This window comes from Aptenodytes forsteri, unplaced genomic scaffold (genome assembly GCF_000699145.1).
Source record: "Aptenodytes forsteri isolate BGI_AS27 unplaced genomic scaffold, ASM69914v1 Scaffold284, whole genome shotgun sequence".
NCBI classification, from domain to species: domain Eukaryota; kingdom Metazoa; phylum Chordata; class Aves; order Sphenisciformes; family Spheniscidae; genus Aptenodytes; species Aptenodytes forsteri.
Genome location: NW_008794445.1, coordinates 5,233,165 through 5,246,537, shown reverse-complemented (window position 1 = coordinate 5,246,537; position 13,373 = coordinate 5,233,165). Strand labels below are relative to the sequence as shown.

The 13,373-nt window shown below is 47.2% G+C and overlaps 1 protein-coding gene across 1 annotated transcript; it reads right to left on the bottom strand.

Moving 5' to 3' along the window:
- Window positions 1-8,326: 8,326 nt before the first annotated feature.
- On the bottom strand, window positions 8,327-13,360 carry HEBP1 (heme binding protein 1). The gene is made up of 4 exons (XM_009290049.1): window positions 13,229-13,360; window positions 12,924-13,062; window positions 11,195-11,375; window positions 8,327-9,880 (listed from the first exon to the last, which is right to left on the bottom strand). The coding sequence occupies exons 1-4, from the start codon at window positions 13,304-13,306 to the stop codon at window positions 9,709-9,711; spliced, it is 570 nt and encodes a 189-aa protein (XP_009288324.1). The 5' UTR covers window positions 13,307-13,360; the 3' UTR covers window positions 8,327-9,708.
- Between the last annotated feature and the right edge of the window lie 13 nt (window positions 13,361-13,373).

Sequence of the window (13,373 nt, the reverse complement as noted above, 5' to 3'; positions counted from 1 at the left end):
AGAGAAAAAAATCATGCGGGGGGGGGGGGGGAGAGGGGAGGAAGGTCTCTTTTGACATCTGCATTTCTAAGGCAAAAGTCTTACAGTTTTCTAAGGTGCTACCAGAAACCAAGATTTCTCCTCAGAACAAAACTCCTGTGCTAAGTTCTTGTTGATTGTTTTGTCTGTTTGCTCAGCATCAATTTAAGATAAAATTATACACATAGTTTTATAAATGCTATTTATAAAGCTGCGAATACATATTATGCATATTTTGTGACAAAATTGATCCATTTTTACCCCTATGAAGTGACAACTCCCAAACACTGAATAATTCTAAAGGGGCTATTTTTATGGCACTTGGTGGTACATTTGTTGCTGAGTAGCAGTTCTCTGTCTATAGCCATGGGAATAGACATCATTTTTAGCTTGTCATAATTCTGGAACTGGATTTGTTCCAGAAGAATTTGTCATAACAGTGGGCTGTGCATGGCTATTTATGATAAATGGCTTTGTGGATTATGGGATCAAACATTCTGGAAAACAATTGTGTTTATCTTCGCATCTGGACTGTCTGGAGAGCTCCCATTCATGCCCTTGCTGTGTGTCCCAGCACGGGGAGCTGCAGTCATCAGGAAACTCTCTGGCTGGGTGGCAGTTCCCAGGACAGTCTCCTCATCTCCCTGGTGTGCCTGGTCATATATTGTTGATTTCAGTAGAGTTATCTGGAAGCAGCTGCCTCCAGTGTTTCTTCAGGATTGTTATTTTCACATATTTATTTCCAGGGAAAGGGAAAACATCCAGAGCCTTTTCAAATGCTACTGCCTTAGCATGAGGAGCAGGAGTAACTTGAAAGGTGAAACAAAAATCCCTGTCTGTATCTATGCAATTTTTGCTACATTGTGTGCATTCTGGGCTTCCATTCAAAATAAACAAATTTTTAAAAGCCAAAACCTAAATCATACGCTACAGAAAAAGCTTTCATTTTTCTCTCTTGTTCAGAAATAGCACCATCGCAATGTAAAGTAAATGAACTCCTGCCGCCTGTTAACAAACCAGCTCGGTGTTTGTCTAACAAACAACTCCCCTGGTTCAAGATCTGGCCTTCATTCCTGGATACAGAGAGATCTCCTATGCAACCATTAAAAAGCTGATACCGACCATGCCTGGAGTGTGTATCTGAGGAGCAAAGCGGCGAACAGGGCATTGCCTGCCTTGAAAGTGAGCAGTGCCATTGCCATGCCCAGGGAGATGAGAGGTGAGGCGTGAAGCTACATAGGGGTCAACACATGGTCAGACCAACAAATACACCTGGCAGGAACAAAACCACCCCTGGGCACCTCATGTGCCTGAAACCGTACCCTTTTTTTTCCATCTCTATTTGCTCCAGACCCTGTTTCCCTATTCAGATCAAGCAAGCACTCCAAAACCTGCAGGACTGCCTTCATCGTTTTGAAATCGGCTGGGCAGGTTCCCAACTGGAGGGTGTTTTAGGCCAGGTTTCCAAGATGGAGTATCTCATAAAATCGGTGTTTCTGTTTTTCCCCTCCTTGGGGCAGGGAGGGGTGTTCAGAGCAGCCTCAGCTGCTCTCGTGGCTCAGGATTTTGCCCCTCCTGGGAAGCGGTGCTGAGAATGTCCTCAGAGAAAGAGCACTGCTCTCCGCGAAGGCATATATCAGTCTTGCGCAAAGCAGCTGGCAACACAGCGGGAGCAGAGTCGTGCTTGAGATTTTCAGGGAGATCTTTGTTCCCTGGGCCCTGGTGGAGGGAGGAGACAGGGTCTGGCTCAAGGCAGGACTGGAGAAGCTAGGAGGCATCTCTGGTTCCTCTTCTATGTTTAACTGTACTGCAGCCATCACAGAATAAACCCTTATCAGAAGGGGTTTGGCTGTCTCCCCTTCCCCACCAACGTCTGCCAAGGCAAAGGGCCAGCACATGAGTTCTGGGGCACCCAAGGCGCTATGTCCAACTGACCCACCCCCACACCACCCTCCCCTGAGATAGTACAACCAGGGTGTCAACATTCTCCCTCCTACATCCCACAGGATTTTTCCTCCCCCTTCAGCTTGGGTTTCCCACGCATGGGTACCAGCGTGCAGGTGGAAGCACGGAATTGGAGAATGAGAGGCATGGTTTTACATGAACTTAATTACCCCAAATAAACACCACTGCAGTAACCAACTCCTTCAAAGTACTACAGCTCATGAAAGAGATTTCAACGAGCCAGCACATGTTGATTTGGAAAGATGTTCCCTTGCAAAGCTGAGTCATAAAGAGGATTGAGAAACTCTGCAATCAGTGATTAAACAGCTAGAAAGATCTGCCAGAAGGAAAGTGTGACCAAAATTGTCATGCTATACACTACCTTTTATTTCAATGCTTTGCTTGAAATAGCAAAAGGTTTCATTTGTTTCATTTGTCTGAGTACGATGGATTTCAAATTTCAGATCCCCTCCTCTCTTACTCACAGAAACATTCAATTCTGTTGCTCTTGTACTTCATCAGTCATGTGGGAAGGTGACTGAACTTTTTGTCTAACGGCAGAAGCCGCTTCAATTGCTTCTTTGGACTCCAATTAGGAAAGGCCTTAAATTAAACACCAGGGATATAAAAAAATTGAACGAGACTGGAAAACTCTGGAAAAATACTCAAGGGAGAACAGTTGCCATGGCAATGCTTCTCTGTTTTCTCTTGGGATAACAGAAGTATGTGCTGAAGAAGACACTTCCCCAACACACACCTCACTTAGACCCAAACCTACTTAGCTTCAAAGCCCAGGCATGGGCAGGGTGGGTGGTGCAGCTGCCCACATAGCACAGGCGTGGGCCCTGCTGTCCCACCACAGGGAGCCCTAGTGTCAGGTCACACTGCCAATGTCACACTGCACACACAACACCATGCTGTTACCCACGTCATGATGCAGGTCAGAGCGCTGCAGCGCATGGCTGAGGAACTGCTTTTCCATACCAGTTGCCTCTCGATGGCCTCACAGCTCCAGAGCATCTCTGCTGCTTCTTGGTCCCACAAAGCAAGTGGGCTTGGTGAGAAGCTCACAGCTTACGATGTCCAGCTGCATCAGCTTGTGGGATTGCGGAGGGGGAGAAGGGCCATGGCACTTGTAAGTCCACACTGCAGGACAGGCTGCAGGGGATGTAAAACAGGAGGCACTGGCCTGATCCTGTGCTTGGTACATGGCAGTGAGTTGATCTATACTCATGAGACTCCAGATCCTCAAAGACATTGAAACACCTAAATCCCAGTGGTATCTTTCAGGATATGTTTTCTGGGATCTTCCACTTCCATTCGTACTTTTGAAAAATCTGCATCTAAATTTGAGGCTTCTCAACCCAGTCTTCTCACTGGGACTGCACAGAAGACACATCCGAGGCTGCCCCAGGATCTTGAGCTGCTGATCAGCCTGACCTCACATTCAGTCTAAGACCAGCACGGCTCCTTCCACCCCATTCACTCGAGTTTCTCCTCACAGAAAGTGGGGAGTGGGCAGCAGTGAGGGGTAGCGGAGAGGCATGCACCCAAATCTCACCTAGGCATGGGCTCTGGATGTGGAATTAGACAGACAGCACCTTAGGAATCAAGCAGCATTTGCACTGACCCATCTTCTGCAGCAGCTCCCACAGAGGACTGGAAAAAAAGCATCCGCCATGGCTGAAAACTGTCTTGTGCAACAGATTCTGCTGAGAGCAAAGCAGAGATTATGAATGAGCTGACAAAACCAGCCTGCTGTTGGCATAGGCACGAAGCAGAGACGGAGTAGCTACGCTGGAAGTGTTTCATCCATTACTGTCAGAGAAGTCACTTTTACCACTGATCCTGCTCCAATAAATCATGTTGCCAAGCAGTTTTACAGAGGTGTTATACATCCAAAGCTACTTATGGTCCCGTTAAAAGAGATGCATTTCTTTTTTAGCTCAGTGTGGCTGAAATGCTGTCACAGAAGAAAGAGAGTCGCTGCTCAGAGTGCTATCATAAAAGAGGTATTAGTGTAATTACAGCAGGAGGGACGATGTGAGCTAGGAGCCACCCCTGTCCCATCGCCTTCGGGCAGCCTTGCAAAGCTGAAAATTTGCTACCACAAGCACAATAGCTGCTCATGCACCCTTTGCCATGGTGATTGATGAAAATGGGGAAACAATTATGTTACTTCCCCGTTCACCATAAATCACCCATCCCCTCAAAGTGACTAGAGTATTATAAGTCTGGCCAGATTTATATGGGCAACTTAACCAATTAGCTCTTTTATAAAGGCTGTTGTCTTCTTAATGCGGTGTTAGATATATTTAGGCATGTGTCTACAAAAGAAAGTGTTTCTTTCCGAAGCTAACAAAGCTCTCATTCTAGCAGACTTAAAACCTCAGTCTGCAAACATTCGCCCTGTGGCTGTGTTTGCATTAGCAAGTTAGTCAGCGACAGCAGAAGCCAACCAATAGGTCAAAATGGGGGTTCTGGAGGCCCCTACACATACACTACATATATACATATACATGTACATATACATGTACACATACATATACACATATTTGTACAGGTATACATGTACATATATATAAATACATATGGTTTGCCACTGTTGAGGCAAACTCTCACAGGAAAACTCTCACAGATTATGTTACTAAGTGGGGCAGCTTAGGAAGCTGGTATATCCAGTACAGCTAAATCTACACGGCATGCGTATAATTCCCATCAAGATTATGCTTTTGAATTTGGCTCTGTTTAAATGTGGCCCTCCCTGTGGCAGGCCCTATCGCCATCACACCACTGCCCTGCACAGTGCTGGGAGGGACCTGCCTGGCTGCTAATTAGCAGCAAGGCCACTCCTGTCTCTGGAAGGCAGAGATAATTCGCAAGGCCGTTACCCGCCTAAGCCCGTCCAGCCCAGCAGGCAGCGCAGGCAGCTGTGGAGGTGCTCCTCTTCCCCACCAAGCAGGGCAATGGGAGAGGGGCCCTGGGCAGCGATGCAGCCTTTGCTGCGCACCCCCACCGCACCCCAACAACCCAGCAAGGCAGCCACCAACAGCACCGAGGTGCCTATGCAAGAAGAAACGTCCTTCTTCCAGTTTCCCCTGCACAGTTGTCTTAAATCCACACACAACAGTTAACGTCATGACTCCCTGTCAAACATCAGAAAAGCACCAAAATGTCCCTGTTTCAGCGTTTGCTTGAGACAGAAAAGGGCACTACACAGGCACAGAAGAGAAGCAAGGAGGTCTCTAGGCAGTCTGCTGCATTATTATTCCTCGGAGAACAAATACTGGAGGGGACAGAGAAAAAGCTTTTTTTTTTTTTTTTAACATCAGTTCAGGAGTCAATTGCGTGTAACAAAGCGGCTGTGACCATGCTGGCCTCGGGTCATGTCGCGGGTGGAGTGAGAGTGCACTTTACTCGCAAGAGAGAAGCAACAATATACTTCATTGATCTAAAACAGTGAGTTAACAAAGTTCAATGGCAAATGCAACAGCAGTTAACAAGATTCAATGGCAAGGTACACTTGATTATTTACTGCATAGAGGACAGGGTCAGACAAAACTGTCAGGGAGACCCTCCCGTTGAGTTGTGAGGTTCAGAAAGGACCCCCTTGCTTTCTAAACTCCTCAGAGAGGAGTCTAGGTGTGCCTGGATCCAATCCTAGTCCCAGACTTGGTCAACAGTTTATGTTTAAAGTATTATATATGCGCAATCAATCCTTTATATCACTTAGCTAAGATTTCAAAGTTTAGCAAGCTATTAGTCACTTACTGAGAATCTGTTGCGGCAAGGAATCTCTCAACCTCGAGGAGTAACCTTAAGAGGCGTCCCTACTCAAGGGGAGATCCTGGCGTGCAGCCCACTGCCATGCAAGAGAGGTCAACAGGCCCTGGGCTGTTCACTATTTATGGAGTAAGATGATTGACTTACAGTCTATTTGCGTACCAGCAAGATGTCTGGGTTGCTATGCCAGACAGCCCTTGGCCATTGTGTTGCCAGCCGTCTCCAAAGTCCAGCATATGCTGGATGCAGCCATCACGACCCCCACTGGTGGTTATTCCTTACACGGGGTGGTGGCAGGGAGGGCGCACCGCTATAGGTCAAAATCCAGAGCGCACCTCTGACTCCTGGCCGCAGCACAAAGAGCGTGCTGGAAACCCTCTAATGTCAACGGCAAGTCTGGCTGTCCAAACAAACATGCACCCGCAGCGATGGAGGCGTATCAAAAAGCTGGCTGACCCAGCTGCCTACACAGCAGAGAGACAACCTGCTGGAAACCCTCAGCCAAAGGGTATTTCTGCCATTCTACACGCAAGGAACTCCTTGCCATAGGAAAAAAAGATGCCGTGGATAGTAAGCTTACCTTAGTCTAAAAAGCAACCGGACAAAGACATGGGATAAAATCTATCACGGTCTACCAAGCACAATAAAAAATATCCCTGAGCAGCACTGTACTAAAGACGGGAGAATATTTAGAGGACATATCAGCCCACAGTTGCACTGATCCTGTAATCTGTCTCAGGTGTCCACTACTGTCCATCACTGGCAGCAGGGCACTGAGCTAGATGGACCTCAATATGACAGTATGTCTAACATTTCTGGGTAGTAGGTTGTGTTGAAAATCAGTCATGAATATTTGCCTGAACACTGCCTGTGAACCCCAGCCACAGGAACACACAAGTGAATGCACAATTTTCCTCAGGTGAGCAGCCCCCTAGTTTCTACATTAACACAAATAAATCAGTCAAAGCCTCTCAGTGGCTGGAACCAACAAAGAAGGAGATCACTCCATCAGCTCCCATCTTGCACAGTCAGATAATGCAGGGCCACACCATACCTAAAATAGCAATTTATTGGAAAAAGCATTATGACTATTTATAGATGATATGACGTGATTAGTACCCCAAACAGAAAGATAAACTGGCAAGGTAAAGTCTTTTAACTCAACAACTCCCACTGAGCTCACAAAGTCAATGATCAGCACAAAAATTGTAAATCACAATATTATTATTATTTTTTTATTTATTTAAAAGCCCTAGAAAATGCAGACAGAACACAGGCATCTTTGCTTGAACAGGGTCCTGGCTTCGGCTGGGATAAAGTTAATTTTCTTCCTAGTAGTTGGTATAGTGCTGTTTTGGATTTAGGATAAGAATAATGTTGATGACACACTGATGTTTTAGTTGTTGCTGAGCAGTGCTTACACTAAGTCAAGGACTTTTCAGTTTCTCATACTGCCCTGCCAGCAAGGAGGCTGGAGGTGCACAAGAAGCTGGGAGGGGACACAGCCAGGACAGCTGACCCAAACTGGACAAAGGGATATTCCTTACCATATGACGTCATGCTGAACAAATACTGGAGAGGTTGGCCAGGGGGGCGTGGCCGCTGCTCAGGAACTGGCTGGGCGTCAGTCAGTGGGTGGTGAGCAATTGCATTGTGCATCACTTGTTTTGTATATTCTTTTGTCATTATTATTATTTTCCCTTCCTTTTCCGTCCTATTAAATTATCTTCATCTCAACCCACAAGTTTTACCTTTTTTCCGATTCTCTCCCCCATCCCACAAGTGAGCGAACGGCTGTGTGGTGTTCAGCTGCCGGCCAGGTTAAACCACAACATACAGAAAAGGCAATTCTGTGTGCATAAGCTTTTGATATCAGTTAACACTGTTTATGAAACTGCACCCTGCCTACTGCATGCAAAAGGCCAGGAGCAGGGCTGCACAGGCAACGCGATTACTGTCACTGTTGGGTCAGAAGCTCTCACTCTCTTTTCAGAGTGTATGCATGTTAGGAAAAAAAACCACATGCTGCTGAGATGTGCAGCTCTGTTCATACCAGATTTATTATTGATCTTCCTAACATCTGAGATTTCACAGGAGAAATTTTGAGAAATTTCAGGATTTTGATCATTGCCGGACATTCACCACCAGTAGCCAGAAAGGACTGTATCCACAGTCTACACACAAGTGCCAAAATGAACCCGGGAACACATGAACTGGGCAGCACTGTGCCCCCCCATTCCTCACCCACACAGGTAAAAATAATCTGGGACATGAATAGGTCCCTTTGGATTCAGGGACGGCCTTAGAAGGGCCTTTGCTCCTTAAAAAACTCCTTCAAAAGCCCAACTCTTTGTCTGTCTTGATTTCTCTTTTGATCCTCCCCTGCACTGCAATCACTAACTGCAGCCAATAGCTTTTCCCTTTTTTTTTTTAAATTAAATATCTGCTCTTTTTACCCATCCTGACTAGCTGCTCTTGCACACAGGTGACTGAAACTCTCTCATGAGGTCCACAGCAAAGCTCTTATATGGCTCAGCAAGAGAGAAAAGGAAAGCACATCAGAACCTCAGGTTTTTCCCTGTTACTGCTGAGATTTGTTCTCAGAAAGCAGGCGCGTGTTAAACAGCTCGACTGGACAGAATCTGGGATGCCATCTGACAAATCTCTCTTTCAGCTCCCGGGGGAAAATAGCTTTTGGAAAGTGCCTGAACTTTGGGGCACTTAAGCATCAGAGGAACACACCTCTTTTAGTGGAGGTAATGAATTATACAGGCACCCAGAGCAGCATGGTGCGTGAGCGTGTTCCCACTGCGGGCATCCTGCTGCCTCCCTGGCAGAGCCAACAGCTAAAATGCTGGTTTGATGCCTAACAGTTAAACATTGCCAGTCTTCCTAAAGCAAGACCCACCTTTACTATTGTATTTGAAGTTTCTGAAAGGCTACTCATTATTTGACATAAACCCCTATTTTCAAGAACAACCAGGTTTTCCTCTTCCTTTAAAGACAACTGCTCTGAGTAGGCCTTCAGAAACTAACACCATTTAAGAAGAGTTTTTTTAAAGATCTACACCCACAGTAGTTCCACTAGATGCTCACCATTCTTCAAATGCACCCTCAGATCACAAGTAATAGGCACCTGCTTTTTTCGCAGCCTCTATTTTTCTAATTCAATTAGATTACCACACACATTTCAGCTTCGGCCCTTGTGTAGACTAGTTTTAAAGAAATGTTACACACAAGTAACAAGGCGGCAAGGAAATGATATTGGGGCCTCCATGTCACATTGTCCAGCTGCTAGCGGAGATGAGGACATAACACACCCCAAAATGTCTCACCTCAAACAGAAGGATAGCTGCAAACAGAAACCTGGATCTTCCTCTAAATGACATTTCTCAGTCAGATGACAGAACATTGCTCTCCCGCACACTATGAGTCAATGTAAAGGATGCTTATTTTCACTGCGCTGTGTTGGTAGCAATGCTCATGTCCCTTCAGACTGCTTTTGGAATGGCACAGATAAAAGCAGCATTTTACAGCTGCAGCAAGCTCAAGAAGATAAAAAGTCCCTGTACGCACTTTCGTCATGTTCCCCTGCCTGCCTCAGGTGAGACTAATAGTCTGCCAGCACTTGGACGCGACTTCTGTCAGGCACCAGTGTTAATTAAGTACTTTGGCTGTCTCAGGATTGAACTCTGGGAGCATGAAGGAGATAAAAGCAAGCCACCGAGAGATCATGAGAGTCTGTGGGGTTGAGGACTTGGTCTGGAACAAAGGAGCAGGATCGTCAGAGGGCTCTGCAGTGTTCTTTTAAAATGGTTGATCCATAAAAGACCAAGGCATAGGTGTGGAGGGAGGAAAGGATGGTTTACTGCCTCTGCCAAATTATTGGTTTATTTTGAAGAGGACAGGGACATAGTGTGGGGAGGCTATCAGTGCAAGCCAGAACCACTGGGAGCTAGATGCTCACTCTTTCACAAACCAGACCTCATTGCGCCGGCCATAAGGCTTCATGGGGGGGTCGTAACCATTGCAGAAGTAGAAATCCTTGCGGTATGCAGCTTCACTCCCCAGAGCAGACTCCAGCTTGGCAGCATAGTTCACGTAATCCACCTCTTTGGCATAGCCACCAAACTGCCTGCAAAGAAACCAAGCACAGAGAGGTGCTGAGCAGCCCTGGTAGAGCACAGAAAGGAAGAGAGGGAGAACAATATATAGCCACAATATATTTAGCCACGCATTTTGATCCAGGTCCCACCAGCATGCACTCATGCAGGTGCTGTTCTTTGTGAACCAGCACACTTTGTGATCGATTAAGTCTCAAGGGTTACACAGCCAGGGTGCAGTCAGGCATTGGCAGACCCCAAACAGACCCATATATATCAATCAGCAGAATGGCCCTGCCCTTTGAATCAATGCCATATCAGAGGAACAGCTTCCTAGAGCACACGGTAATCTCCAAGTCTGCTCAGCCTGCAGTCCTTACACCAGTGCTGTCAACAACCATGTTCACTGTGGCGTGAACAACCATCTGCTGGAAGCCAGACCATGAAGGGAAGCCAGACTCTAGTGAGCCCAAGGAAAAAGGGGGGTGGGAACAGAGATGTTAGCAATTACAGCCCACAATGCTATTTAAAAGGGGTGGGCTGAAATTGGTCTGTTTTACATTGAACTCCCACCACCAGGAACTGTTTCAACATCAGCCAGCACCTCTCCACCCTGCCTCGGGTCCAAGGTTTGAGACAAAACAGCCTGTTTTGCAGAAGTGGCCCACACCCACAGCAAAGGTCAGGCAGCAGTTGCAGGCAAGGGAGGAGTCAGACAGCTTAGAGTCCACCAAAATAGTTCAAGCAAGGAGGCAGGGAAACATCCAAGGGGTTACATACAAGGTGAAGAGCTTATTGCTATTGTGATGCTAGTTTGAGCCCAGCTTCTCAGTCAACAGCCGAAGACATTCAAAGGCTAATTGAAGCAATACAATGGCTACTTGTTTCCATGATGGACTCTGGCATGAGTCCATCTAAATGAGGCTTCAGCTGACACCTGCAGTTTGATGCGAACCACACCAAAAGACATTCTTGATGACTAAAAACCATCTTGATCCCAGAAAGTGCGGAAAACAATAGTTTTCAGAAATTAGGAATGACTCGATACCTTCATATTCATCCTCCCCTGCTCTTCACCTCCCCAAGTGAAACAAAAAGGCTTTCAGGTCTAACCTCTGCACTTGTTTTCCCAGTGAAAAAAAAATCCATATTCCAAATGGGTGCAGCATGACCAATGATAAGAAATGCCACAAAACACCTGTCTTCAGCCTAGAAAGACCCCTCCATCTCCTTCTACCACATGCACCCATTGTCCAGCAAGTCACCTGGTAAAACCAACACTGCTCTTCAGAGCACGCTAGAGACCTCAGCACTTGGGATTGGAAATCGCAGGATGCGTTCCTTACGTGGAATAAATGGTCATCTCCTGTCTCTCTTCAATCTTAATGCTTTCATCACTAGGACAAGGAGGGTTGGCTTGAAACTGGCTCGGGATCCGCAGAGAGACCTTCACTTTCTGCTGTAAGGAGCCATCTTCAGCAGGAAAAGCAGTCATGGAGACAGGAGCAGTCATGCCCATTCCAACCCCTGAAAGAGACAACACAGACGTTACTAAGGAAGTCCAGGTTCCCGGGAACTCACAGAATTAACAGGGAATTCACAAAAGCTAATTTTAGTTTAGGAAAACTCTTCACACTGAACTCCTTGTATAGTCAATCAAGAGTGGGGTCTGGGGCATGTAGAACAGCCACATTAGGCTTCTGCTTGGGCCAAACTTCTCTCTCCACTGACTACACAAGGACTCTGGGAGATAAGGGCCCCAGGTGACCTCTGGATGGCTTTTTATTAATGGTCCTGCTCCTGTGGCTCTCAACCATATAGCTCATGCCACCGAGACACTCTGTTCTGACAAATCACCTCTAACACAACAGGGTCTATAGTTCCGGGGCAGGCCAGTGGCACATGTAAATCTACATCACTATTTAAATTGTTATCATCTGCACTTAGTGGTGAGCCCAGAGCCAATACTGGGTGACAGAAGCTTTCTCCTAAAGCCTTCCAAATACTTCCAGACATCCTACAAGTTCCAGTGCCCCAAAACTCAGAGCTGTTCTGGCTTTCAGCAGGACTGTCCATGCTGTCCACCACTCCAGGAACAGCATGCTTCTTTTCCGCTCATTACTGCTGAGAGGTACCACATGGCACTGAAGAACATTTTTCTTCCCTCTTCTTCTTTCACCAGTAGGGAACCTCCAACCCTCAGGATCAGGTAGCCACAGAACCATTTGAGATCAAGCCATCTTTCTAATTTATTTTGCTTTGATACCATACCTGTCTCTGTGGCACATGTTATAGAAAGCACCCTTTCTACTACAGCAACAGCAATCATCGCCTATCCAAAACATGCTGCTGTAAATTCCATTTCCCTCTGCATCCAGCTCCTATGCCCATATAGACTATACAACTCCCTCTGCCAGTAGCCTGGGAAAAATGTGAGAGCAAATGTATGTGCCTCAGAACCACTCTGTAGTCTTCTCCTCCTGCTACAGATGATTACTGATGCGCATACTTTAGTGAATTGAGAATTAGAAGCAATCACCTGGAAGCACCATTATAAAACATTACGAAGTACCATTAAAAAGCAAGCTTGTTGTTCATTATCCTTTCATGAACAGCCAGAGTATATGATAAAATATCAAGGTCATAAAAGTTATTTCACTGCTTACAAGGGCATATCACAGAACCAAAGTGCCCCAGATAGATACCCTGGATGTCATCAGCTACCGCTCACCCAGGGAGTTGTGATAGATATACGTGTGCCTCTCCTCATGCTATTCCAGCTGCAAAGTAACTCATTCCTACTTAAACAAATCATTTTTGAGATTTTACCCTGAAACAGAGATGGGTTAGGCGTGGACTCATAGCATGAGTTGGCTGGGCATGCTTTGACCTGTGGCAAGTTTATTTTTCCCAGCGAGGGGCCATCCCCATCACAGACCCCTGGTGCTGGGAGGCACAAGCCAGGCGAGCCGACAGTGCCGTCGCCTCCATCCATCTGGCTTTCACCAAGCCTCTCCTAGCGGTGGTCAGCCACAAACATCTGCCAAGCCCGGCGGGGCAGGGAGCATTTCTCACCTTTGTCGTTGGTTCCTCCGACATACTTGAGGAGCTTGAGCACTCCTTCCTTCGAGGCTTCGTCGAATGGCTTCCCAGTCACCTCCACCGCCGCAAACCACCCACCCTCGCACACCCTCTCCTCGTAGCTGAGCTGCTCCTGGGGAAGGACATGGGGATAGAGAAGCTGCCAGCTGCCCGGACGGGCTGGGAGGAAAGCGCTGCCCGAAGGGCACCCGCTCCCCCCCCGCAGCGCCTTATCCAGCCCGGCTGGCTCAGAAACCCCGCTGGGGGAACAGAGCCCGGCCGCCCGCCCCGCCACCTACCTTCTCCCCCTTGCTCAGCACCCGGTAGGGCCATGCCTCCACCGTGCTCAGCAGGGAGTTCTTGATCATGCCCAGCATGGCGCCGCTCGGCTCGGCCCCTCTCGGCTCGGCTCGGCTCGGCGCCGCTCGGCTCGGCTCGGCTCGG

What these genes read in the sequence shown, in the direction of transcription:
- HEBP1 (XM_009290049.1), bottom strand. Translation starts at nt 13,306, where the DNA reads ATGCTGGGCATGATCAAGAACTCCCTGCTGAGCACGGTGGAGGCATGG. An exon ending in CGGAGGAACCAACGACAAAG is followed by an intron (nt 11,376 to 12,923) that starts GTGAGAAATGCT and finishes TGTCTCTTTCAG; the next exon opens with GGGTTGGAATGGGCATGACT. An exon ending in GAGATGACCATTTATTCCAC is followed by an intron (nt 9,881 to 11,194) that starts GTAAGGAACGCA and finishes GTTTCTTTGCAG; the next exon opens with GCAGTTTGGTGGCTATGCCA.